General features: G+C 56.9%; 2 protein-coding genes across 12 annotated transcripts in view; one reads left to right on the forward strand and one right to left on the reverse strand.

Moving 5' to 3' along the window:
• DHX30 (DExH-box helicase 30) overlaps nucleotides 1-1,503 on the forward strand; it is a 29,008-nt gene extending 27,505 nt beyond the window's left edge. For all 4 annotated transcript variants that reach the window (XM_054171319.1, XM_054171320.1, XM_054171317.1 and 1 more), the window contains one exon: nucleotides 1,076-1,503. In XM_054171319.1, coding sequence (XP_054027294.1) covers nucleotides 1,076-1,311 — 236 coding nt within the window. In that variant the 3' untranslated portion in view covers nucleotides 1,312-1,503. The remainder of the gene's footprint in view (nucleotides 1-1,075) is intronic.
• A 7,718-nt stretch (nucleotides 1,504-9,221) lies between these two features.
• MAP4 (microtubule associated protein 4) overlaps nucleotides 9,222-26,987 on the reverse strand; it is a 131,157-nt gene continuing 113,391 nt past the window's right edge. For 3 of the 8 annotated variants that reach the window (XM_054171303.1, XM_054171300.1, XM_054171297.1), the window contains 10 exons: nucleotides 25,754-25,931; nucleotides 22,498-22,557; nucleotides 22,026-22,348; nucleotides 18,822-18,935; nucleotides 17,100-17,192; nucleotides 13,188-13,269; nucleotides 10,935-11,047; nucleotides 9,871-10,036; nucleotides 9,677-9,697; nucleotides 9,222-9,589 (listed from right to left, as the gene is read on the reverse strand). In XM_054171303.1, the coding sequence (XP_054027278.1) occupies nucleotides 9,690-9,697; nucleotides 9,871-10,036; nucleotides 10,935-11,047; nucleotides 13,188-13,269; nucleotides 17,100-17,192; nucleotides 18,822-18,935; nucleotides 22,026-22,348; nucleotides 22,498-22,557; nucleotides 25,754-25,931 (1,137 nt within the window). In that variant the 3' untranslated portion in view covers nucleotides 9,222-9,589; nucleotides 9,677-9,689. The remainder of the gene's footprint in view (nucleotides 9,590-9,676; nucleotides 9,698-9,870; nucleotides 10,037-10,934; nucleotides 11,048-13,187; nucleotides 13,270-17,099; nucleotides 17,193-18,821; nucleotides 18,936-22,025; nucleotides 22,349-22,497; nucleotides 22,558-25,753; nucleotides 25,932-26,987) is intronic. The other 5 variants (XM_054171299.1, XM_054171304.1, XM_054171301.1 and 2 more) reach the window with 5 other exon arrangements.

The following is a 26,987-nucleotide window of genomic DNA, read 5'->3' on the forward strand; positions in this document are numbered from 1 at the left end:
GGAGACGAGGAGTTGGCTTTGGCTCCAGCCGTGGCTGGTGCCTGGGGAGGAGCCGGACTTCTCCTCACGGTTGTGTTCCTGCAGCCCGTGGGCTGAGGGGTGCTGCAGTTGGTCACCTCCTGTGGAAAACCAGGAGGATCCCAGTGTGTGCATCAAAGTCCTGCCTGGCTTTTGTGGGACCTCTTTGGCCCAGCTGAATCCTTCAACTCTGGGTTAAAATGAGTGTGGGGAGAAGCTACACTTGCCCAGGTGGTGGTGGTGAAGGCCAGGAGACCAGCACAGCTGAGCCAGCAGTGCCCATCTGCCAGCCCAGAGCCATTCATGTCCTGGGCTGATCCCCAGCAGTGTGGACAGCAGGTGGAGGGAGGGGATTCTGCCCCTCTGATGTGTTCTGCTGAGGCCAGCCCTGGAGTCCTCAGCACAGCAGAGATGTGGACCTGTTGGAGCAGGGCCAGAGGAGGCCACAGCAATGCTGGGAGGGCTGGGAGCCCTCTGCTGTGAGGCCAGGCTGAGAGAGTTGGGCTTGTCCAGCCTGGAGAAGGCTCCAGGGAGACCTTCTGGTGGCCTTTCAGGACTCAGAGGGCAACAGGAGAGCTGGAGAGGGACTATTGTTGGGGGCTGTAGTGATGGGACAAGGAGTGATGGTTTGAGCTGAAAGAGGGAGACTCAGACTGGAGAGAGGGGAGAAATGTTTGAGAGCGGTGAAAGCCTGGCCCAGGTTGCCAGAGAGGTGGGAGATCCTCCAACCCTGGAACCATCACAGGTCCTGTGGGGCTCTGAGCAACCTGCTTGAGTTGCTGCCTGCAGGGGTTGGACTGGATGGCCTTGGAAGGTCCTTCCCCACCCAAGCAGCTCCTTGTGCCCGGGGAACGTGTGGAGGCTCCAAACCTGGCAGCGTGCCAGGCCGGCTGCGGCCTGGAGCCGGCTGCGGCCTGGAGCCGGCTGGGCTGTAGAAGGTGGCCCTGCCCAGGGCAGGAGGTCGGCACTCGATGACTTGTACAGGGCCCTCCCCCACCACGACCCTTCCGCCCTTCCCACTTCCCCCCTCCCACCTCCTCTCTTCTTCCCCACCAAGACGACGGCTGGCGAGCGACGGTGTCCCTGACGGACAGCGACCTGCTGGTGCTGGAGGGGGACTCCTACACCATCCGCCTGCTGCGTGACTTCCGCCTCTCCCTCTCCAAGATGGTGGAGACCTGCCTGTGCTACGAGATGGCAGCCATCCCCGGGGACCTGCACCACCAGCACAGCCAGCTGCTGGACATCCTGGTGGATCTGCTCAAGGGGCCCCCCGGCAGCTTCGGCGCTTAGGCTGCGGCGGCCGGAGCCGGCGCCGGAGGATTCTGTGGGGACTTGTAATTTGTATAAAGCTGTTGAGAAAGGTTTATTTAAATAAAGTTCTATTTATCCCTTGTGACGTCATCTCTCGCCATGCCCGAAGAGCGGCGCCGGCCGAGCCTCCTGCATGGGCACCGAGGAGGAGCCGCGCAGCGCCCGCCCAGCACGGACACCCGCCCCGCTCCGCCGGACGGCGCCCACCCGGCAGCTGCCGCCGTCCTCGGCCCCCTCCCCACAGGGCGCCGGAGCTGCTCCCAGGCTCCAGAAGAGGACGGACCTCCTGGCTCCAGGGGAGGACAGGTGTCCCAGCTGTGGAAGAGGATAAATGTCCTGGCTCCAGAGGAGGACAGGTGTCCCAGCTGTGGAAGAGGATAAATGTCCTGGCTCCAGAGGAGGACAGGTGTCCCAGCTGTGGAAGAGGATAAATGTCCTGGCTCCAGAGGAGGACAGGTGTCCCAGCTGTGGAAGAGGAGGATGGATGTCCCAGCGGCAGGCGCCGGGCAGAGCGTGGATCCAGCACAGCTGCGCTGCAGGGAAGTGGACCATGGTGGTGGACCTTCAGTGGTGATCTTTGGTGGTGGACCTCACTCGGTGGAGGGTGATGCTTCTCAGTGGTGATACTGGATGGAGGATGGTGAGCCCCTGTCTCCTTTCCCCACGGCCTGAGGAGAGGAGGAAGCCCTGAAGGTGCCAGCTGGATGTGACATTCCTGGTGGGGTCTCCAGGCTCTTTCCATGCCTGTGAGACCTGCCCGGCTCCCGCCCTGCCCCGTGCTCCTCAGCCGCTGGCCTTGAGCTTTTTTTGCTTTTTGCTGTTCGTTCTTCTCCTGGTGCCATGGGTCCTGGATCCCTGCAGCCTGTGCCGGGCAGGACGTGGTCGGCCCACCCGTGAGCGTCTTCTCCTGCGGGAAGCCGAGAGCCGGCGCAGGGCCCCATCCCATCCCCGCGCAAGGAGGATCCTGACGGGAGCAGAAGGCAGGAGCTGGATCCCAGCGTGGCCTTGGGATCCCTGCGGAGCCAGCACAGGGACCTGCCTGCCTCTGCCTATGGACAGTACCAGGGGGCAGGGGGCACAGGGGCTGCTCCCTCGGGGAGGGGTGGGGGCGGCTTGGCTGCTGCCCCCCAGCTGCAGTTGGGGCTGGCAGTGCTGGGTTTTGTTCACCATTTCTTAGCTCTTTGTACCCAAATCACAGCCAGGTGCTGGGAGACCACAGCCCCTCAGCCTGGTACAGGGGGGGGCTGATCCCATGTGTGCCCCCTCCCCCCAGAGTGAGGGGGTCCTGCCCTGGCAGCACCCCCCAGGCTCATGGGGTGGGGGCCACGCTGGGTTCCCCCTGGGTTCCCTGTGAGGTTGAAGCTGAATTTCCTGGGTCTGGGCCTTTCTCTGGGACCCTGGGGGCTTGCAGGAGCCCCAGGGGTGTGGGGCTGGGGCTGGTGGGGTGGGGGAGAAGCACAAGGTGTGGGGGGGGTGGTTTCTGGAGGTGTTTCTGCTCCAGCCCCCCCAGCCCCACTCCCCTGGGGCCCTGGCAGTCCTGCAGCTTGTGTTCACTCCAACTTCTCATCTTCATTTCACTTGCTTGAGGTTGTCACTATGAGTTGAGCAGTGTTTGTTTCTTTTCAGCCCCTGTAAATGGGCAAGTTCCAGGTGGTGGGGAGGGGAAGGGAAAGGAAAAGGGAGGGGGGAGGTCGTTCCCCTTCCAGCAGGTTTAAAAAAGACAAAAAAAAACCAACCCAAAAAAAGACAAAAAAAAGAAAAAAGACCAAAAAGACAAAAAAAAAAAAAAAGAAGCAAAAAAAGAAGCCTTTCAGCTATTGTCTCCATGGTTCCAAACTCGTGTGATGTTGGGATACTTCCGTGGCTGTTATGTGATTCTGGATCTTTTTACAACCTAGAGTAAAGACAATAAAAAGGGGTAGAGTAGTGACGCCTGCGCGGCTGCTGCGCCTCTCATTTCTGCCTCCTCCTCCCTCCGCAGGGCCTCTGCCCCTGCCCTCCCCCAGCAGGGCCTTCTCCCCCTCCCCAGGCTGAAGCTGCAGGGGTGCTGCTGAGGAGAGCTCAGAAGCAGAGAATTCTTGGGGCTGAAAGAGCTCTCCAAGGTCTTCAGGTCCAACCTTCAACCCAACCCCACCCTGGCCATCAGCCCATCTCCTCAGGGGCCGTGGCCACACGTCTCCTGAGCAGCTCCGGGCCTGGTGCCTCCACCACCCCCCTGGGCAGTCTGTTCCAGTGCCTGACCACCCCTGCATCGCCATGCTGTGACCTATGGAGTCATGTGAGGATTCAAACAAGAGCAGCTGGGCTGGTGGGACACAGCTTCATTCCTGCTGCCTGCAAGCTCGCTCCTCCCAGCCCATGTTCCCCACCCCTTTGCACAGCCTCTAGGGAAGAGACCATTTGAGTCCAGGTGGTGGAGAAGGAGTGGTTGGCCTGACATGGACTAAGTGATGGGACAAGAGGAAGCAGCCTCATGTTCCCCCAGGGGAGGTTTTGATTGGACATGAGGAACAATTTCTGTCCCTGCAGGGGTGTCCAGGCCTGGCTCAGGCTGCCCAGGGCAGTGGTGGAGTCCTTATCCCTGAAGGGGTTTCCAAGCCCTGGAGATGTGGTGCTGAGGGCCATGGTTTGGTGGTGCCCTGGCAGTGCTGGGTTCATGGTTGGACTTTGATCTTAAAGGTCTCTTCCAACCCCTTCCCTGACTCCATGGTTTGGGGTCTGGCCTTATGGGGGTGCAGCCACAGGGGCTGGGGGCAGGTGGAGGACAGGGAGGGGGAGAGGGGGTGCAGGGCTGGGGATTCTCCAGGGAAGCTGCAGCAGCAGGAGCCTGCTCCAGGAGAGGAAGGATGGTGGAGGGGTCAGCCAGCCTCCAGCAGCAAGAGGCTCTGGGGAGCCCTTGAGCACACCCTGGTACTGCGGGTGCCTGGGGAGGGGCATCCACTGCAGCCTGGCAGATCTTTGGGGATGTGGGACAGGAGCTGGCACAGGGGGGTGGGCAAAGCCCCTGAGGGTCAAACCCCCACCAAGGGCAGGGCTGGTTTCACCTCACACCTGTGCCCCATGCCAGCAGGCAGGTGGTGGCCCCTGGAGCTGAGCTTGGCTGCTAGAAACCCTGTCAAGGCTGGTGCCAAAGCCAAGGGGAGGTGTGCCAGGGGCTCTGCCTGCTGGTGGCACCAGAGGCTGGTGGTGGCTGTGGGAAGATAGTGGCAGGTCCCTGGTGCCCTCTGAGCCCTGACTGATGAATCAGGGCCAGGGAAGGGGAAATTGCCCAGCGGTTTAAGCTGTCAGAGACATGGGGGTGGTCCTCGGACCCTGCCTGGCTGCCCCACCCCCCAAAAAGCGCCGAGCCAAGCCCAGGAGGAACATCTAGAAGCTTTATTTCAACCCTTTACAAGATAAGAATCACAACATCAAGTCAGGAAATGTTGCTAAGGAGACACAGTCTGACAGCCCCGCGCAGGGGGCGAGACAGGCAGAAGCTAACCGGTGGGAATTCACCCCAAAGCAGGAGGGGCTCTGCCGCGGTGCCCCCTCCCCACCCTGCCCGCAGAGCTGCTGTCGTCTCAGGCCTCACCACCCCGCCCCCTCGGCACCACCCCAGGGTGACACAGGGGTGTCCCCCGCCCCAGCAGCGGTGGCACCCCCAAAGCGGGCAGCGCGATGCCACCGCCGCCGACCCAGTGAGACAGAGCCGTGGGACACGGCACGCTGCGAGCGCTCCACGCACAGCAGCCCGGGGAGGGGAGCACAACCCTCATCCTCCTCCCCACCTCGCCGATGGGGACCCTTCTCGAGTGCTCGGAAGGGGCCGGGCTGAGCCGCGCAGGGTCGCAAGCGCCTCAGGCCCCCTCCCACCGTCATTTCCCCACCGCCAGGGCCCGCGGCCGCCGCTGCCTGTGGGGTGCGGGGAGCTGCGGGGAGCTGCGGGGGCTGCTGGTGCTGGGGCAGGACGATCACGGCGGGTGCAGGACGGAGCCCCGTGTCTGGCTCTTGCTCTAGACACCAGCTGGTGACCAGCGAGGCCCGAGTGAGGGGGAGCTGGGGGGCAAGCGCTTACTCTGGCTGGATTTTGGGTGGTGGGGGAGGAAGGAGGGACCGGGGGGGTGCTTCCCGTTGCTGCCTCCCTCCCGTGGCCCTTCCCCTCCCCCACCCGTGGGCTCTTGGGTGATGTTTCTGGCAAGCCTGGGGACTGCTTTAGCCTCCCCACGGCTCTTTTGGTTTCGCAGGGACAGCGTGGAGCAGCCGTGAGCGGCTCAGGGTGGGACGACACGGGCGCCTCTGTCGCCCCAAAGCTGTCCCCGTCCCCCCCAGCGCTGTCCCCGTCCCCATGCTGCCTCCCGAGGGGAACCCCACATTCTGCCCCAAACGACACGAACACATGAGGAGGGTCCCCGAGCCCCACACGGGGCCCACAGCGAGGGTCAGCGTAGAAAACTACATTCATTTGGGGGTCAGGACCCCGACCCACGGCCAGGCAGCAGCAAAGCCACTGCCCCCCCCAGCCTCCTGCCCCTGCGGCCCCAGCCCCTGCCCCTGGGTCACGCCAAGGTGCTGGAACAGGAGAAAAAGCCCTGAAATGCCGCTGATATGCAGGGAGATGCCCGGCTCCAGCAGTGGAGCAGCCCATGGGCGAGTCCAGAGCTGGCAGCTGGGGAGGGTCCCCAGCCTTCAGAAGGGCCTTTGCTGAGCATCTTGCCTGCAGGCTCCAGCGTGCCCGGAGCTCCAGCGCTGCCCCCGTGCCCCACCCAGCAGGTTCTGAGCCCCGGCTGCCTTCTCCCAGCGCTCCAGAGCCAGCCCCAGCCCCGCAAGAGCAGACTGCCACCAGGCGCAGCCACAGAGGAAGCCAAGACCTGCAGGAGGTCTCTCAGGACAGGGGCAGGTACATTCAAGCTGCATCTCATTTTGTTGTCCCCCAACAGGATCTGCTGCCTCTTCCCACCCTGCTCAAGCCCCCAGCAAACCCAGTTCCCTCCCCTGCCTTGTGCTCCACCAGCCAGCAGCTTCCCTGCAGCCCTCACTTCAGCTCTCAGCACCACCCAGGCTTTGCTCCCAACCTCTCCAGCTCAGAAGCTGCAGGGCCCTCTGCCCAGGCTGCCCCCAGCCACAGCTGCCTCCCAAAACCAAAGTCAAGGTAAAACCAAAAAACCCCTGTTAAACCCCAAACTGCCCTAGCAACAACCCCACGGCACAGGGGAGTGTCGAGTTCGTCTGTCAGCTACACACAGGCACAACAAGTGTCAGAGAGGGTGGCACAGGAGCAGAGGGGGCACTGGGAGCTGCTGGGAGGGAGCTGTGCCCAGGCAGAGCCAGGGGAGGCTGAGCCCCACAGAGCAGAGCGAAGCCGTGGGGGGAGGTGTCACTGCTGTCCCTGCGCAGGGTTTGCTCGGCCCAGGGGGTCATTTGTTTGCAGTCTCAGAAGATAAAGTGCAGTGGTGCCACTCTGCCACCCTCCTGTGGCACCTGAACCACGACCACAACCTGGCTGCTCCCTGTGCCTGGAGCAATCTCACCCCCACCCACCCTGGGCACAGCAGCAAGAGGAACTTCCAGCCTCCACCTCCTCCTTGGTTATTCACCAAAGCCACCGACACCTCCAGGCTCTGCTGTCCTCCACCTCCGGCACCAGCACGTCCCAGCTGCTCTGCCCAGCTGCTGAGCCCAGCTTCAGCCCAGGAAGGGGCAGGGGAGGGGGCTCCAGGGGCACCGACCCCTCTTGCAGGGGGCTCTAGGCAGACCCTGGCACACCGACCCCTCTCCCAGCACCTTCCTGCCCTGCCCAGGAGCAGATGGAGGTTTTCTTGCCCCTGGTGGTGGGGGGGTCAGCCTGCTCTTCTCTCAGCCCCTCTCCTCCAAGCTTCCCCTTTTGATTCAAGTGTTGGAAATGAAAAAAAGAAATGAAAATAACCCAAAGCCCCCAAAGCTGCAGCTGGTGCTGAGAATTTAGCACAGGGAGCCAGAAGGAAGCATCAGTGGGGGGCAGTGATATATACACGGGGGGGGGAGGCACACACATGCAGGTGGGGTCCGAGCATGACAACAGGGCTCTGTGGAGAAGTGGGGTGTCCTGCCCCAGCCCAGGGGTTGGGAGGAGGGCTTCAGCCCTTCCCCAGCTCCAGCAGAGCCCCAGGGTGGTGGCAGGGGTGAGGTTAGTGCCGACTAAGTCTAGGGCTGGCCCCCGCAGCAGGACCACCGAGGCCACACAGCACAGGAAGGAGGGCAGGGGGTGACCCAGAGCCTGGGTTTGGGAGTAGAGGGACGGGCAGGGAGTGGATGGGAGGGGTGGGGAGGAGGAGGAGAGGAAGGGGAGGACGAGAGGGGGTCTGGGGTGGGTATATATAACGGCCCCTTTCAGGTGCAAATCTGCATTGGTGGTTTGAGTTTGCAGTCAGAGGAAGAAGCACTTCTGGGACTGGCAGACGACTTGGATGCAAACTAGTCCATTTTAATGCCTTTTTTATTAGAAACCATGCAAACTTTTAATATAAAAAATACAAGTGCAAGAAGAACCTTGGTGTGTGTGAATGCAGCCTGCGGCAGCGCCGGCTGCCCACAGAGGAAACTCCCACAAGCAGGAGAAGCTGCTGGCTCCCCTCTGTCCCCTTCTCCAACAGCACCTCCCCCAGCAGCAGGGTCAGGGCACTTCCAGCCCAGGGTTTTCTGTCTGCTTTGTGTTTGTTCGTTCTTTCTTTCTTTCTTTTTCAAATTGGTTTTAAATTGTTCTGAGGACCCAGGAGGGCTCAGGTCGTTCTCTCGCTATTCATTTACACATCGTTAGTGTCACTGCCAGGCAAATGGAGCTCAGCCTCCCGCAGAAGGTCAACTTCCTACAGAAGGTCAACCTCAACCTCCTTCCTCAGCCACAGCTGCACCGCCCCAGCCAAGGGCTCTGCTGCCCTCCCAGCCCTCTTATCCTTGGGGGAGAGGTGGCCGACCCCCTCCTCCCCACCTCCACTCCACCTGGGTTCAAACCACCCACGCACCACCACAGACCTGCCTCTGCCTCCGCTCGCTGCCCACGCCAGCCACGACGCCACCGCGGCCTGGCCTCCGGCCCCGGCCCGGACAAAGGAACCAACCCCTGAGGCTCAGGAGGTCCTACCAAAGGTGGCCTCGGCTCTGCCAGAGCTTCTAATGACCGTCACCACCACATCTGGCTGCAGCCAACACGGGCTCCACCTGCTCTGCTCCAACACGGTTTTTCCTTCACCACATCCTGGTGCCTTTCCTTTCAGCCATGGCTTCAGCCAGGAGCTGGCTCCAGCGTTTTAAAACAGTTAAAAAAAGAAAACAAAAACCCCAGAAGAGAAAAGAAAGCCCAGACCCCAAGCCCAGACCCCGAGGCCAGACCCCGAGGCCAGACCCCGCCCCATATGTCAGTAAGAAGCCAGCACCGCTCCTGCGCGCCTGCGGTGGGGACCAGGGGACAGAACCGAGGGCCAGCAGCACCAGAGGTCACCAGCACGTCATCACCCAGAGTCACAACAGCTAAAACAGGCCCAAGGGGGGGGCCAGCTAAGAGCATCCAATGGGGCCCAGGAGGAGGTTGGGGTTGAAATAAAACCAGAGAGAGGGAAGCTGAGGGCTCACCCCTTGGAGCTCCTTCCAGGCGTGGGACACGGCCTGGCCACCACCACCCATCCCCCACACTGACACTCAACTTGGAAAAGGCCTAAAAGCAGAAGGGATGAGGCGCAGGGACTGGGGGGGAGGCAGGGAGGGAAATCCCTTTCCAGCCAAGAAGGACCCACTGGGAGCCCCCAGGGTCATTGGAGGAGCCAGCACAGGCAGGCGGGCATCGGCCAGGGCAGGAGGGACGTTGGCCAAGGTAGGAGGGACGTTGGCCAAGGTAGAAGGGACGTTGGCCAAGGTAGGAGGGACACGGGTCTGGGCGGGAGTGACGCTGACCGGGGCCGGGGGGACACTGGCCCGGGCAGGAGGGACGCTGGCCCTGCTGAACACTGTCTCCCCCCATCCAAAGCAACCGGTGGGTTACCAGAGCCAAGCTGCGTTACTGGGAGGGGAGCAGGCGGCAGCCGGGGCTGGGGGGGCACAAGCCTTGCTGAGGAAGCGCTGCCAGGGGGGCCTGGCTGCTGCAGCAGTGAGGAGGAGGCGGCCGAGGCCGGGCGGTCGCTGCCGGACGTGCTACGCCTTGGGAAGTGCTGCTGGGAAGGGGTGGGGGGGTGGAGACGCCGAGTTCCGCTCCGTGGTCTGGCCCAGCCTTGGTCTTCTCACGGAACCTCAGCTGGTGAGGGTCAATCTGCAGCGACACAAGGGCAGTGAGAAGGGGAGAGGGGGGGAGAGGGGGAGAGGAGAAGAGGGGAGAGGAGGGGATGGGAGACGATACCAGAATGTCATCATTAGATGCCTGGAAGATAAAAGGGCAATTTTCTGAGTTAAAAACCAGAGGCAAGGGAAGGCTCCCTCCAGACACCGCCGGGCACAGCCCAGGCGCTGCGGTGGCACCAGCCCCTGCCCCGCCGCTGGGCTCTGTCCCCACCGCCCCGGCACAGAGGGCAGGCGAAGGTGGCAGCCACTTACTTGTCTCTTGGATGTGAGTCTCGAAGCTCTGGATTTCCCTTTGGTCACCACCAGCCAGGGCAGGGGGCCCCCCCGTGCCGTTCTCCTGTGGGGCGCCGCCGGGCGCGGGCACCTCGCCGTTGCGGGCGGGCGGCGGCACCTGCCCGGGCTCCGCGCTCCCCTCGGCCTGCGAGGACGCAAAGGGTGGGGAAGGGGACAGGGAGAAGGTGAGGGGTGCAGGGCTGCTGGGGTGGTGTCAAGGGAGGGGTCCCAAAGCCCCTCCCCGCCGGCTGCTCTGACACGCAGGGGCCAGGAGGTGTCTGGCAGTGGGAGGAGTTGGTGTTTGGTTCGGCCTCATCCCATTGGCCTCACCCACAGATCCAGCCTGCCCCGATCCCTCTGCAGACCCCTCCTGACCCTCCAGTAGATCTCTCACCCAACTGGATGCCATCTGCAGCACCAGAAGCTGTGGTGTTTCGCATAAAAGCTCCAGCACCACCTAAAGACAATCCCCAGCCCCACTCTGGCCACCACAGGGTGCGGCAGGTCAAGCCCACCCAGCCCTTGTCCTCCCCCAGCACAGATGTCTCCTTGCTGTGGCCAGACCAAGGCCAGGGATAGTTTGTGTTCTCATGAGTAGAGCAGGAGCACATCAATGAGAGCACAACCACCTCTTCTTGACCTCCCACAAAGAGCCTTTGAGCTGCAAGGTGCTGCCTCCCAGCATGGAGCACTTGGATCTCACCAGCTTCACCCCAGGGAAAAGGGCCATGGGCAGCTTCTCTAATGGGCTCGTAGCATCCGGAGCAACCCCTGCTCTCAGGCTCTTGGAGGAGGATGGAAATAGGCAGTGTGAGCCCTCTGAGGAACATCTAGCAGGGAGTCCACTCAGACAGGCCACTGCAGGCGTTCACAGTTCTCTCCCTTCTGACCTTTCTGACTCCTGGGGTTCATCACAGAGGCCACAAAACAAGCAGGTGGCCATAAAAGGGGTGGGAAAGCTGTGCTACACCTACAGGATGTAGGGCAAGGAGAAGAACCGAACTGAGGCCCTAAGCCAAGGTGCCAGAGCATGCTGCACTCACCTTGACAGTTCCTGCTGCTGGCGAGTGTCCCACACTGTCCAGAGAACCCACTTTGGCTTGGGCCTTCTCCTTGAAGTTCAGCTTCTGGTTCTCAATTTTGACATCTCCTCCCCCTAGGACAAGATTGTGCAGGGCTCCATTTATTAAAGGCTCCAGAGCAGTCCCACCTGAGACCTGTCCCCTGCCCAGCACTCCCTGAGGAAGCACTGAGGATCCAATGTACTCTGGAGGAGGGACAGGACCAGGCAACACACTCAGTGGCCCAGGCTGTCTCCAGCCCAGGTTCAGCTGTGAACTGGCCAGATCAAAGCTGGTGATTCCCACCTGTCACAGCTGCATGGCCAAGCCCTGGCAGTGCCTGCAGGTGGGGAACACCACAGGTGTGGGCAGACAGGCTGGAATCTGTCCTGATGACTCACTAGATCTGGTCATGAATCTGTCCCCCAGCAGAGATGAGAAATGCCACTTCCACCCCATCCCACACTGGGATTTTGATGGCTAACATCAGCTGCCCACTCCTGTCCCTGTCCCTTGACAAGGTCCCTGCCAGCTCAGCCCATCTGTGCAGTCAGTGGTGCCAGGACACGTCCTGCTCCTCATGGAATCACAAAATCATCTGGGCTGGAAGAGAGCTTTCAGCTCATGGAGTCCAGCCACGAACCCAGCACTGCCAGGGCACCACCAAACCATGGCCCTCAGCACACATCTCCACAGCTTGGAAACCCCTCCAGGCATGGGGACTCCACCACTGCCCTGGGCAGCCTGAGCCAGGCCTGGAGAACCCTCGAGGGGCAGAAATTGTTTCTCATGGCCAACCATTTTGTTAACCACCTTTCTTTGCTTGCCAGCCATTCCCACTCTTCCTGCATCACTGGCAGGTGTCTGCCTGGCCCAGCAGCTCCTTCCCTGACAGACAGCCCCTTGGTGCCACCACTTGAACTGCTCAGGAGGTGGCTGTGTAGGCAGGCAAGGAGAAGCCACATATGGGAAGTGGATGGACACCAGGTTCAGAACCTGAAGGTCAACAAAACCAACTGCAGATTCCCAGCAAGACTTCTTCTGGCTGTAGACCATCAATAGCCTGGCAGTGCTGGGTTAATGGCTGGGCTTGACAACCTCTTCCAGTCCAACCTGTTCTGTGATTCTACAAAGCCTGCTCCTGCAGCCCCTATCCCAGCAGGTTCCTCCTCAAAACCATCTCAGTTTGGCTCCTGCCCAGCGACATCACTGAACACTCACTCCTCAGCACACTACAAGCTTGGCATGGCCCATGGTGTGCACCACAAACCCCAGGTCAAACATCTGACTCTGGCTGGGTTGCTGTGGTCTAATCAGCCCTGGACAAGAGCAGCCATTGTGGTGGGCAGCTCGTTACTGCAGAGCTGGGCACGGGGGCATGCTGGTGGCACCACGTTTGGAGGCACTGACCTGCGGTGCTCAGGGTAGAAGGTTGAATTCCTTTCAACCCAACAAGCTGGCAGAAGGAGCAAAGACAAGCCTGCAGGGTTTCTCTTCAGCTTGGGTCACTGAACCTTGTCCCTCAGGCATGGAGGTTTGACTGCCAGCAGCTTTCCTCTGCAGGAAATGTCCTCAGATCCAGCAGAAGCCACCGCACCGACCGCACTTTGGGAGGCCACAAAGGTGCAGTCCAAACACTGCCCACAGCCATGGTGGTACCTGGAGCCTGAGGCTTGCCTGAGCTCCAGCTGAGCAGTGGGATGGTCAAGGCTGGGTCAGGAGAGCCCAGATTTGCAGGAATTCCATGGAGTTATTGCTGAGTTCTCAGTGGGGAGCAAAGGATTCCTGCAGGCCAGTCCCATCCCATGTCCCAAAAGAGCCCAAACTGAGGAGCTGCTACAGAACTGAGGGCTGAGAGATCTTTGTCTTCACTTTGAAGAACTGGAGGGAGGTGCCTTCATCCTTCACAGCCACATTCAGAGAGACCCCAAACCCCTCTGTAAGCAGGGATGAGGCTTCCAGGCTCCTGGAATGCTCATGGGAAGGATCCCCCCAGTTTTTTTTCCAAACTAAGTCAAAGCAGGAGAGGATCTTCTGATGAGACCCTGCACGATGAGACCCCACATCTCCTAACCCCCTTCTCCACCCACAAACCCACCAGGAATGACCCAGGTAATTCCAGAAATCCTCCCTGAAAGCAACAACCTCCTTGAACTGTTCCTGTCCCAATCCAAGACCAGGCTGAAGATCTGCAAGATCTGCAAGCAAACCATGAGGAAATGGTCAAATTTGTACCTGGCTTATGCTTGATGTTTGCTTTAGAGCCACACTTGGAGGACACTTTGGAAAGGTCAACCTTCTTGTTCTGGATCTGCACCTAAAGAGACAGAAAGAAACAACTTAGAGCAGAGAAAGGTTTCCAGTGAAGCTGGAGGCCAAGGGTTCATCTCAACCATCAGGTCACACCTAATGAGCCCCCACCCCTTTCTCCACCACAGGATCTTTTCATGGTGACTTCCCAGCCAAACGCTGCAGTTGGCTTTGGCCTTGTGGAAAGCCCTGCACCAGCCAGAAAGGGTTAATATGAGCAGGAGAAGTTGAGACCAGATAAAACTAACAAATGGAGAGCAACCAGAAACACAAGTCTGGAGGTCATGGAATACAAAAGCACTTGGAAGAGGGAGAAAAAAAAGCCAATCCCATTGGGGTGTTCCCCAGATGGTTTCTACCCACTGCTGGCTCTGCCCTTGAGGACACAGGCAATGCCTGGGCAGCTCCAGACTGTCACCAGGACAGGTGTTATCTCATGGTTCTACTGACCCACTCTCTTGCTGTAGGGCCAGAGACATGACACCACCTCCACCTTTTTCTCTCTACCACCTCTGAGGTGCAGACTGGCCCAGGTCAGGCTTTGCCTGCAGTCTCCTCACAGTGGTGACACCTTCCACTAGACCAGCTTGTTCAAGGCCCCATCCAGCCTGGCTTGAAACACTGCCAGGCTTGGAGCCTCCACAGCTTCTCTGGGCAACCTGTTCCAATGCCTCAGCACCTTCACACTGAAGCACAACAAAGTGCTTTTTTCACCCAGGAGACCTACCTGTGTTGGTGCCAAGATGTTTCTGGCAAAGATAAGGTGAGTAGGCACAACATCTACTGCTTTTGGATGTGTCTTCTTGGGTATCTTGGAGGGGAGAGGAAACGATCTCCATGCATTAAAAAAGGGTATCCAAAGAGAGCAGCAGTGAGGAACCTCCTCAGGAAGGATGCCATAGATTCACAGAAGGGTTTGGGTTGGAAAGGACCTTAAAGGTCATCAAGTTCCAAGCCCCTGCCATGGACAGGGGACACATTCCACTAGACAAGGTTGCCAAGGCCCCATCCAACCTGGCCTTGACTTCTTGACTTAGTTCTACCACAGCAACCCTGAAGCTCAGTCATCATCTGCTGCTGACCACTGCTTTTAGCCACAGCATTTCCAGCAGCTTTAACCATAGCCAAAGAGCGCCAAAAGGCCCTCCAGACACCCCCATCAGCAGTGAGCTTCAGGAATGGAACATCAGGAGTTCCATCAGAAGTGATCATTGTATTTGATGTAGAAAACACCTCACAAGGTGTGAGCAGATAGAAAGAAGGGAGGAGCTGTTTTGTGGCCAGAGCGGTCACCATGTCTCATCTCTTCACAATGGCCCTGCCTGGGCAAGCTGTGTGCCACCAGCTGCTCCTTCCAAACACAAGGACTTCTGCCACAAACCACTGACTGAGGACCACCAATCTGCTCCCAACCTGGGTGGCAAACCCAGATGGAAGATGCAGCCAGAACAGAAATATCCACAGCTGAGGAAATGATGAGGGAAGGTGATGGTCTCAGCATTAGTTCTTCTTTCTATGGTGCAGAGAATTCTCCTTGAGTCAAGCAGACTCTGTTTGTGTGACTTCAGCATCTGCCTCTTACCACCTTGGCAACCAGCCTGTGGGGAACGAGTTCAAGGACCCAGGGCTGGTTGCTTCTTGCAAAGGTTGAAGGAAGAACTGGCCATGTGCAGCAGAAGTTCAGCCAGACAACCAACCACCTCCCAGGAGAGGTTGTTTGCACCAAGTCCAACACCACTCTCAACTAGACACCAAACAGAGGACATCAGCTCTACAGCACCAGGACACCTGGCCCCAGAAATCATTCACAGGGAGTTTCACAGGGCACAGGGAAAGCATCACAGGAGGTGACAGCTGGGCACCACTCCTCAGGAAGCCACAAGATTAACCACCAGTGGACACAACTTCTTTGGCACTTGAGCATTCAGTGTCTTCTGGAGACCATCCAACCTCTGCAAACCGGCCCCAGTGCAAACCTTCCAACCTCTGGATCCTCCAAACCGGCCCCAGTGCAAACCTTCCAACCTCTGGATCCTCCAAACCGGCCCCAGTGCAAACCATCCAACCTCTGGATCCTCCAGACCGGCCCCAGTGCAAACCATCCAACCTCTGGATCCTCCAAACTGGCCCTAGTACAAACCATCCAACCTCTGGATCCTCCAAACTGGCCCTAGTACAAACCATCCAACCTCTGGATCCTCCAAACCGGCCCCAGTGCAAACCATCCAACCTCTGGATCCTCCAGACCGGCCCCAGTGCAAACCATCCAACCTCTGGATCCTCCAAACCGGCCCCAGTGCAAACCATCCAACCTCTGGATCCTCCAGACCGGCCCCAGTGCAAACCTTCCAACCTCTGGATCCTCCAGACCGGCCCCAGTGCAAACCATCCAACCTCTGGATCCTCCAAACCGGCCCCAGTGCAAACCATCCAACCTCTGGATCCTCCAGACCGGCCCCAGTGCAAACCATCCAACCTCTGGATCCTCCAAACCGGCCCCAGTGCAAACCATCCAACCTCTGGATCCTCCAAACTGGCCCCAGTGCAAACCATCCAACCTCTGGATCCTCCAGACCGGCCCCAGTGCAAACCATCCAACCTCTGGATCCTCCAAACTGGCCCCAGTGCAAACCATCCAACCTCTGGATCCTCCAGACCGGCCCCAGTGCAAACCATCCAACCTCTGGATCCTCCAAACTGGCCCCAGTGCAAACCATCCAACCTCTGGATCCTCCAAACCGGCCCCAGTGCAAACCATCCAACCTCTGGATCCTCCAGACCGGCCCCAGTGCAAACCATCCAACCTCTGGATCCTCCAAACTGGCCCCAGTACAGAGCCCAGCACTGACCTGAGAAGGTCCCTCAGACCTGCCCACAAGGACACAAGATGCCAAACCACAGTGGTGGTCTCCAAAGCATTCTGGTAGCTGTTTTTTTGTGGCCAGGTACTTCCAGGTCAAGACACTCCAAGCTAAGGCCAGGGACAGACCAAGATCAAGCTCCTGTCCTAACGAGCTCAACTCTGCTGCATGGCCACCACCAGCCTTTAAATTTAGCTGTTAATCACAGCTCAAAGATTAAGCCCCAGAGGCTTTTCCTCCTCCTTCTTCACCCTTCCTTGCCTCTGAACCATGAGGTGAAGTTCATCTGCCTCAGGCTGGCTCCACCTTACAATCATAGAATTGTTAGGGCTGGAAAAGCCCTCTGACAGCAAGTCCAACCATCAACCCAGCACCATCATAGCCACTGAACCATGCCCCTAAGTGCCATCTCCACATGTTTGTGGAGCACCTCCAGGGATGGTGACTCCACTGCCTCCCTGGAGAGCCTCTTCCAATGCCTGATCACTCTTGCAGGGAAGACATTTCTCCTCACATCCAACCTAAACCTCTCCTGGCACCATTTCAGGATATGTCCTCTTGTCCTGCCACTGGCTAACCATCATTAGCCAGTGAAGGGGAACTTCTAGGCCACAATGCATTCCATCTGAACCAGCAAACATCTCAAACAGGACCAAGAGATGCCTCCACTGAAGGGATGCATTTTGAGCTGACTCCTGGGCTCAGCGACATCCACATCCTGCACTTGGTCCTGAACACCACTTACAAGGGTCAGGCATGGCTGCAGCACCAGGACACCAACCACACATGTCCAACCTAGTGTCCTGTGGGGAACATAAAAGGAAGACTTTCTCCAGCTTAGGTGGTTTCCAGAAGCCCCAAACCTCTGCCACACCTTTCTGCCTGTCCCCCAGCGCTCTGCAGAGTCTGACATGGACAAACATAGCACAAGAGAAGGAGTGAGTACACAGACAGCTTGCCCAGAGCCCATACTTACATTCCCACCTCCAGGGACATGCTTAATATTGTCCTTGGAACCACACTTGGACTGAACATGGCTGTAGTTCGCTTTTTTGGAGACTATCTGGACCTGGAACGTTACAGAATGGAAAACAACACAAGGGAAGAGGACTGGTTAGAGTTGTCATATGGCAGGCTGGAGTGGATGCTCTAAGAGGGTGGTGGATCAACCAGGACTTGTTTTAAGCTCAACCCAAGTTCAGCATTAGGTGTGAAAGCCACTGAGGAGCAGAGTGAGAAAAAAAACAGTGAAGGAAACAAGAGGCTGAACAGAGAGGGTTAGTGCCAGAGTGCAAGCAGGAAGACCTCTTCTCCATGGGTTGACACCACCAGGTGGGCACCTGCCTACCAGAAGAGCCAGGTTCCTCTGTGTCCCACATGAAGCTTCCCAGTTTTGCCAGATCAGGGAGAGCCAGCTGAGCTGCCTCCTTCCTCCACGGATCAGAGCCAGGAGGCCTCCTCTTCCAACAACACTCTGAGCTGCTCAGTGCCTGCACTTCACTCCTATGGATGGGGTCAGTCCTGGGCAATGCTCTTCAAAACCTCTGCATGAGAAACAATCCTCTTGATGAAGGCTGTGGAACCTCCCATTAATTTTTAGGACAAGTCTCATGTCAACTAGAATCATGGAATGGGTTTGGTTGGAAGAGACCTTAAAGATCATAGAGACCAACCATGAACTCAGTCACCACCAAACCATTTCCCTCAGCATCACATCTCCATGGCTTTAAAAGCCCTCTACAGATGGGGACTCCACCACTGCCCTGGGCTGCCTGTTGACTAAATTGTCTCTCCCTAATCCTTCTGATGAAATTGTTTCTCCTTTCAGCTACGCTGAGCTGGACTTCTTCCAAAGTCAGAAGGTGGCTGCTAACAGAGCTTCTACTCACTGAGGTAGCAACCAAGCTGGAGCACCAGGCCCATGTGTAGAGGGTTAGTTAGGACATGAGTTTAGTCTGGGGGTTACTGAACAGCACAGAAGGTGGCAAAAGCTCTGTCCTGCTTTCCAGAAAGAGGTGACCAGTTTGAGGCACAAAAGGAATCACCAGAACATCTTCAGTTCAGCTCCATGGCCAGCTCAGATTGCATTCAGTGCAGCAGCTCTGGGATTGTCCTTGTGCCACGGAGCTGTGGTGGCTTCTCCAGAGGCACAAATCCCAGCCATGCATGGTTCTGCCTGCAAGCTCCTGAACAAAGCTGCTGCTGCTGGGACATCCACCCCACACAACAGCTTCAGAGTGACTCAGCAAGAGGTGACCACCTACTGCATGGAGTCAAAGGGTTTGGGAATGTTGCAGGGAGGACAGGAAGTCCTCAATGCTCTTAGCAAGGCCTTAACATGAAGCAGCTGAGAAGTGAAGCTCCCTCTCCTTAGTCACAAACTGGTGCTGGGTGTGAAGAACTGGTCTCAAGGGAAAGCTCCAATTCAAGGCTGACTACCTCAAGGTGAAGATGGAGAACTCTGCTCTGAGAACATTTACAGCAGACAAGGAGAAGACACCTCCAACAGTGACCTCTGAAGGTGTTTCACTGAGAACATCTCAGGCTTTACAAGGAAGACCTGGAGGAGTGTCTGTGAGAGGAACAGTGACACTGAGAGATGACAGAAAGCAAGAAGAGGTGAAGAGGAGGGAAAGTGACCCAAACCAAGACATGGACTCCTGCATCTCCCCCAGAGAAAAGTCTGAAACAAACTCACTTTCCCATTGGGCTGTTTGGGGGCCCCCTCTTTAGTGGTGGCCGCTTTGGGGAGCCCCTGGGGTTCAGCTCTCCGCGCGGCAGTGGCTGAGTCAGGCCTTGTCTCTACCTTCCCCTGGATGGAGACAAAGGGAGGGTTTCAAGCGGCGGCAGCGGCAGCGGGGGCAGGAGCCGGGACCCCAGGCCACCCAGATGAGCTCAGCAGGGAGGACAACCCAGGAGAACCTCTTAGGTGCTGTAATCCTCAGGCAAAACATAATCCCAGGCACAGGATGAGACTGAGGGGGCGGAGGGGATGCAGCAACACCCAGGCAGGGGGTGCCACAGGCACCCTGAGCTCACAGAGCAATGATTCAGGTGTCCATTACTCAAAGGACTCAGAGCTGACCTTTCCTGGCATCTCATAGATTCATACAATGGTTTGGGTCAGAAGGGACCTTAAAGATCATCCGGTTCCAACTCCCCTGCCATGGGCAGGGACACCTCCCACTAGCCCAGGTTGCTCAAGGTCTCACCCAACCTGGCCATGAACGCCTCCAAGGAGGGGACGTCTCATCATTCATTTCCCCAACAGTCATGGTGGCAGATCTCCAAGTGACCCCCACCCAAAAAACCCCAACAAATCCAACCTTCTAGCAACCCAACAGCAGCACAGGGCCTCCTCCTTCACACAGAGGAGGTCACACAGACCTCAGAGGCAAACACACCCATGGGCTGATCTTCCAGCCCCAAGGGCTCTGCTGGACACAGACCAAATGTCCTCCCACTTCTGCTGTCTCACTCACATACTGATTCATAGCTTCACAGAATGGTTTGGGTTGGAAGGGACCTTCAAGATCACCCAGTTCCAACCCCCCTGCCATGGGCAGGGACACCTCCCACTAGCCCAGGTTGCACAACCTGGCCTTGAACACCTCCAGGGAGAGGGCATCAACTCCAGTTTTGAGGTCACCAGTGGATTTAGGGTTTGTTTAGCTAACCAAGTGCTGATGGCCTTGCCTACTCCAGCTGAGCAGAACATGGAAGGAAATGTGCAGGTTTTGAGAACACATCAGCAGCTACCTGTGAATGTTCCTTCTGCTGATCTACACCCAGCCAAGAGCGCAGGAGCTGCATTTTGGGGGGGCCCAGCATCAGCCCTGCTTTTCACAAACCTCCCAGCAACAGAACAGGAGCTAAAGAGCAACCCCAGCACTCCTGGGGCACTCTCAGACACTGACATCTCAGCACAAAAAAGAGCCTACAAAAAGGGTTATTTTCTCACCAGACAACTGTTGGGATTGAAGGATCCTGTGTGGGAATATTTAGGGAACAAAGGAGAATGCAATGTCCAAATGAAGTGACACCAGAACCTTCTCAGATAAAGAGCTCTGCAGAGCCCCAGCAGGATTTAAAACCCCTTTCTGGGTCTGGTTTCAAGACCCAGTCCATGAAGGGGTCACCCAAATTCTCACCTCCCAGTTTGCCACCAGACTTGGTTTGTCATCTCCAGAATGATTTGGGGAGTGGAAGTTTCTGTCCTCTAGATGTCTGAGTTCTACTGTGACATGGTACAAGTGAGATACTCCAACCCTGATGGATCCATGGCTGTGTTGGTGCTGCCCATGCTACCACAGCCATCCAACAGCCTTGGCTTTCAAGTGCCTGAGGGGGGATGAAGGCTCCCAGCATGACCTGTGCTTTCCTGGCATCAGACAAAGCTCTGTGGTGAGGGTTCCATCGCTGCAGACCTACAGCCAGGAGAAGGGAGCAAATCTGCTCCTCTGTGGGGCAGTGCAAGCCCTCTGTCTGTGGGCAGACTGCTGATGTGGCTGTCAGGCAGAGATCACAGAATCACTGAACATTAGGGGCTGGAAGGGACCTTGAAAGATCATCCAGTCCAACCCTCCTGCCTGGGCAGGATCACCTAGGTCGAGTCACACGGGAATGTGTCCAGCAGGGCTTTGAATGTCTCCAGAGGAGACTCCACAACCTCTCTGGGCAGCCTGCTCCAGGGCTCTGCCACCCTCACAATGAAGAAGGTTTCCTTATGTTCATGTGGAAACTCCTCTGCTCCAGCTTGCACCCATTGTCCTACCATTGGACATCACTGAGCAGAGCCTGGCTCCATCCTCCTGACACTGCCCCTCACATCTTTATAAACATCAATGATGGCTGTGTCTGGCCACAGCATCCAATAAAGAGCTCATTGTGCTTATCACAGAGTCATGGGATAGGTTTGCTTGGAAACACCTCTAAGCTCATCCAGTCCAACAATTCTCTGATTCTACCGAGGCTGGGGCTAAACTGTGTCCCTCAGCACCACATCTCTGCCACTCTGAAACACCCCCAGGGCTGGGGACTCAAACACCTCCCTGGGGAGCCTGTGCCAGTCTCTGAGAGCCCTTTCAGTGGAGAAGTTTCATCTAATGTCCAACCCAAACCTCCCCTGGGGCAACTTGAGGCCATTTTCTCTTGTCCTGTCACTTGTTACCAGGGAGTAAGAGGTGACAGATGAGGGGAAATGACCTCAAGTTCCCAGGGAGTATTCACCAAATGACTCCAGCCCTCAGAAGAGGGCTACAGGCACCTCCCTGAAGCTTTATGGTGGATGCTCACAGAGGATGTGTCATTGAAGACCATTACTGATGGAGACCCTCAAGTTCTAGCTATGTATATGCTCTTCCCAACAACTCATTCAACATCAGCCTCTTTTATGGCCACCAGAGGATGCCCAAAGAGCAGTGTATGTAGAACCCATTTCACATCAATTTCAAGCCTGAGAGTTTGACCAGAGTCCCCAGTTCCTAGAACTCAGTAAGGTGCTGTGGAACCTGCTCTGGAATCCAGATTTCCTGTATCCCAGTGCCTTATCCCACCTTCTGCAGCACTCAGCAGATTCCATTGCTCTGTTCAAGGGCAAGTTCTGGAATGCAGACAAGGTTTTGAACTTTCTAGTTTCTGTATCAGAATGCAGGACAGCAACCCAGAACCACAGGGGTTGGAATTCCTGGAGGTGTCTCAGGAAACACCTGGAAGGCTCTCAGAGCTGATTCCTTCTGTGCCCTCCTGTCACTGCCTCGTGCATCAACCAAGAACCCAAAGAGGAGCTCTGCAGTGCGTGCATGAGAAGAGCAGTGAGGACACAGCCACCACAGTTAGCAAAGAGCACCCCTGATGCTTCAGAGCTCCCATTCCAAGCACATCTGGGCACCAAGACACTCACCTTTCCTCCCCCAGGCTGGTGCTTGATGTTATCTGTGGATCCGATTTTGGAGCGGACGTTCTTCAGGTCTGGAGCAGAAACGCTGCTGGTGGGACGAGGCTTGGACACGGTGCTGGCTTTAGTTGCAGCCTTAGCAGGTGGCTTTTTAGCATCTGCTGCTGTTGAGGTTGAGGTTGTGGTGGGTTTGGTGGCAGCAGGCTTGGGTTTGGGACGGCTGGTGGCCACAGCAGGTAAAGGGGGCGCACTGGAGGAGGTGGTGGAAGGAGTGGTGGCACTGCTTTTGGCTGCGTTCCCGGTAGCGCTCTTCGGGCGGCTCAGGTCTGCTGCGGTCATCACAGAGATGGAGGGAAGGGGGAAAAGATGGGTCAGAGGCCAGCCAGATGATGTCCTCTGAGTCTGAAGAAGTGCAGTGACCTGCTCAACAAGCACAGCCCCAACCAAGACTTGGTCTCAATGGGAATGGGACAGTTACCTGATGGTGACTTTGCAGAGGTCTTCTTGGCATCTGTGGGCTTCCCATCAGTCTTGATAGCTGCCCAACACAAAACACACCCATGAGTATTGCAGAGCAGGAGCCAGTCTGCAGAGATGCCACCACAGCTTCTCATGAAGCTCAGGGACTCTCCACAGCTCCCCATACACACAGAATTATGGAAGGGCCTGGGTGGGAAGGGATCTTCCAATCTCCTCCAGTCCAACCCCCTGCAGTCAGCAGGGACACCTGCAACTAGAGCATGCTGCTTAGAGCCCCAAGCAACCTGACCTGCAATGGCTCCAGGGATGGGGCATCTCCCACCTCTCTGATGGTGTCCCTGCTTCTAACTTGGAATAAAGCATCTCAGGAATGAGAGTCCAACCATGAACCCAGCACTGCCAGGTCCCCACCAAACCATGGCCCTCAGCACATCTCCATTGCTTGGAAGCATCCTGAGGGCTGGGGACTCCACCACTGCCCTGGCCAGCCTGGGCCAGGCCTGGACAACCCTGAAGGGGCACAAATTGTTCCTCAGCTCCAACTTAATTCTTCCTAACATCCAGTCTAGGATGCAGCACTCTTGGGGTACAGCCTGCATCTCATTGTCCCTGCTGGATCTGCCAGCACTCACATTATTTGAATCCCAATTTCATTTTTAATGAAATTTCTTCATTTTCAGCCCCAATTTCATTCCTTACAAACAACCAAACCCCAAACAAAACAAGGAGAGCAGCAAACCAGCCCAACCCCCACCAAACAAAAACTCCTTTCCTCCTGAAACAGCCAAAGCTACCCCACGTTTGCCCCATCTGTCACCTTGGTCTTTCTGTGGGCTCAGTGCTGACCCAGGTCACTTTTTGTGCACAGACATCACTGCAGAGATTTTGGCCTCCATTCCAACTGTATCAACCCAAAAATCAATCCCTAAACCAAGCCTTTGGGCAAAGCCCAACGATCATGACCTGATTTCAGGCAGAGGACAGAAAGCAGAACCCAGGGGCTCTGAAAGCAGGAACAAAACCAACCACAAAGATCCAGGCAAAACCTGACTGGGAAAAAAACCCCAAACCAAATGAAAGAGAAGCTGATGTTAGAGAGCTCTGGGGTGCTGGAATTCTGATGGTTTAGCTGGCAGGGATGAAGAACTTTGGCTTTATTTCATAGATTTACAGAATGGTTTGGGTTGGAAGGGATCTTAAAGATCATCCAGTTCCAACGCCCCTGCCCTGGGCAAGGACACCTTCCACTAGCCCAGGTTGCTCAAGGTCTCATCCAACCTGGCCCTAACACCTCCAGGGAGGGGGCATCCACAGCCTCCCTGGGCAACCTGTTCCAGCATCTCTCCACCCTCATTGTAAAGCCAAAGGAAGGCAACATTGAAACCAAACAAGCAATGGAGCAAAAAATCTAAGCTAGAAATGATGAAACCCTTCCAGTCTTCATAGAATCAAAGAATTGTTTTACTTGGAAGAGATCTCCAAGGTCATCAAGTCCAGGAGGACTTGAGGGAGAACTTGAAGCTTGCAGAGGGCAGACTTAGACTGAAGATCAAGAAGAAATTCTTGTCAGTGAGGGTGGTCAGACACTGGAACAGGTTGCCCAGGGAGGTTGTGGAGCCTCCTTTCCTGGAGAGCTTCCAAAGCCACCTGGCCATTGTGATCCTGGGCAAGCTGCTGTGGGTACCCCTGCTAGAGCACAGGGGTTGGGCTGCATGATCTCCAGAAGTCCCTTCCAGCCCCCACAGAGCTGGGATTGGGGATTCCCTGATTCTGTGCTCAACCTAAACTGTTCGTGCCTGGCTGGTGGCGACGTCCCCTCAGGCCCCACCAGCATTTATCACACCCTTGCTTTCTTCTCCTCCTCCCTGCTTTTACCATTCATGATTCCTCTGTGCATTTTACAGATCCAGACAAATCAGCTTCAACTCCTGATGGAGCTTCTCCAGCTGACCTCATCTCTCCCTCGCCCACCCAGTCCTCACTGTACTTTGGCAGTGTCCCACCACCCTCGCTGGAGCAGAAGCCTCTTCCTCTGTACATCTTGCCACTTGGAACAACCTTCCCACATCTCTGCATCGTTGCCTCCATCTCCTTTCAAATGTCACCAGAAAACACTTCTTTGTTTGCCTCTCAGTTTTGGAAGGAGAATTGAAGGGAACTCATTAAAACCCTCAGCATTCTGGGCTGCAGTTTGCATAAGAGACCACCCAAAGGAGCTGGCAGGGGTAAATCTGGGTAAAGAGGGGTAGAACTTCACCTCACAGCATGGTAGAGGTTGGAAGGGACCTCTGGAGATTGTCCAGTCCAACCCTGCTGACAAGGCAGGGTCATCTAGAGAAGGGCACACAGGAACATGTCCAGGTGGATTTGGAATGTGTCCAGAAGAGACTCCACCACCTCCCTGGGCAGCCTGCTTCGAGGCTCCAGCACCCTTAAATTCAAGAAGTTCCTCCTCATGTTTAGCTGAAGCTTCTCATGTTCCAGTTTGTGCCTGCTGCCCCTTGTCCTGTCTCTGGGCACCACTGACAAAGCCTGGTGCCCTCTTCCTGCCACCCACCCTTTCAGTATTGATCAGCACCCTCAGGCTGCTCTTTTGCAGACTCAAAAGCCCCAACTCCTAGCATCTTTCCTCATCACAGAGGTATTTCTGTCCCCTCAGCATCTTTATAGCCCTTTGCTGTGCCCTCTCCAACAAGCCCCTGTGGAATTAAGTTTCAGATGCTCATTGGCAAACCCCTGAGGAGACCTGAGAACATTTCACCAGACTCATTCAACACTGAATCTCTCAAGTTCTGTTCAAATGAGTGAAACCAGTGTTCTCCAGATGGTGAATGCTGCTTGTGCTTCATGCTGGCTGCATGAAGCCCATGGGAAGTCCCCTCTTTGCCAACAGGAAGAGTGGGATACAGATTCCTGACGAAGCTGTGAGAAGGATCTGGCAGTGCTGGTGCACAACAAGTTGCCCAGGAGCCAGCAATGTGCACTCGTGGCCAGGGCCAATGGTCTCCTGCAGGGCATGAAGAAGAGTGTGACCAGCAGGTGAAGGGAGGTTGGTCCTGCCCCTCCACTCTGCCCCGGTGAGGCCTGCTCTATTGCCCATGCCCCTGCTGGCTGCAGGGGCTTGGCCTGGATGCCCCTTAGGGGTCTTTTCCCACCCAACCCAGCGCACAAGTCTATGATTCTGTGATTCCACAGGAATCCACTCAGCTGGTCGGGAAGAGAGCTGTGCTGAAGACAGCCAGGAGGCTACTCACAGGTGGGCCTCTTGGGAGGAGAAGCAGTGGTGCTCTTGGTGCCAGCGGCCGCGGTGACCGGCGATGCCGCCGTTGTCCGGGGAGCGGCAGAGGAGCTCCTGGCAGCAGGGCGAGGACTGGGAGATGATGAAGGCTTGGAAAGTGAGGTCCGCTTCTCTGTGGTCTTCGTGTCTGCAACCTGGGAAGGGACAGGCTGGTTACAGGTGGGACTGCACTGGGGGGCTCCTCAAAGCCTTTGTCAGCAAGGAGCTGGAAACCAACTGAAAGTGGTTAAAGTCTCCAACGCGTCATTTGGGTCCCAAAGGCTGCAGAGCAGGAGATCAAAGGGCATGCGCAGGAGCCACCAACTCTGTTCAGTGCAGGACTGAGAGTACAGACTCTGCTGAATGGGAGCTATGACAAGGCTGAAGGGATGAGGTTCAACCAGGCCAAGGGCTGGGCTCTGCCTTTGGGTCCCACCAACCTCATGAAGGCTCTGGGCTGGGGGCAGAGTGCCTGGGAAGTGCCTAGCAGGAAAGGACCTGGTTGGGGTTGGTGACAGGGTGGAGATGAGCCAGTTTGTGCCCAGGCAGCCGAGAAGGCCAATGGTCTCCTGTGGGGCATGAAGAAGAGTGTGGTCAGCGGGTCAAGGAGGTTCTCCTCCTGCTCTGCTCTGGTGAGGCCATATCTGGAGTCCTTGGTCCAGTTCTAGGCTCCCCAGTTCAAGAGAGACAGGGAACTACTGGAGAGAGTCCAGGCGAGGCTGGGAAGCTGCTGAGGGGCCTGCAGCATCTCTGTGAGGAGGAAAGGCTGAGAGCCCTGGGGCCTGGAGAAGAGCAGCCTGAGAGAGGATCTGCTCAATGCTCAGCAAGAGCTAAAGAGTGGGGGGCAAGAGGCTGGGGCCAGACTCTTGTCAGTGGTGCCCATGGAGAGGACAAGGGGCAAGGGGCACAGCTGGAACCCTGGAGGTTCCATATGAACAGGAGGAGAAACTTGTTTGGTGTGAGGGTGCTGAAGCCCTGGAGCAGGCTGCCCAGAGAGGCTGTGGAGTCTCCTTCTCTGGAGAGCTTCCAAAGCCACCTGGCCATTGATCCTGGGCAAGCTGCTGTGGGTATCCCTGCTGGAGCACAGGCGTTGGACTGCATGATCTCCAGAGGTCCCTTCCAACCCCAGCATGCTGGGACTAGGAGGGGGGATCTGCTGCTGCCTGTGAGTTAATGGAAGCAGATCCTGTGGCTCTCACAACACAACGAAC

The sequence above is a fragment of the Dryobates pubescens genome, chromosome 21 (genome assembly GCF_014839835.1).
Source record: "Dryobates pubescens isolate bDryPub1 chromosome 21, bDryPub1.pri, whole genome shotgun sequence".
NCBI classification, from domain to species: domain Eukaryota; kingdom Metazoa; phylum Chordata; class Aves; order Piciformes; family Picidae; genus Dryobates; species Dryobates pubescens.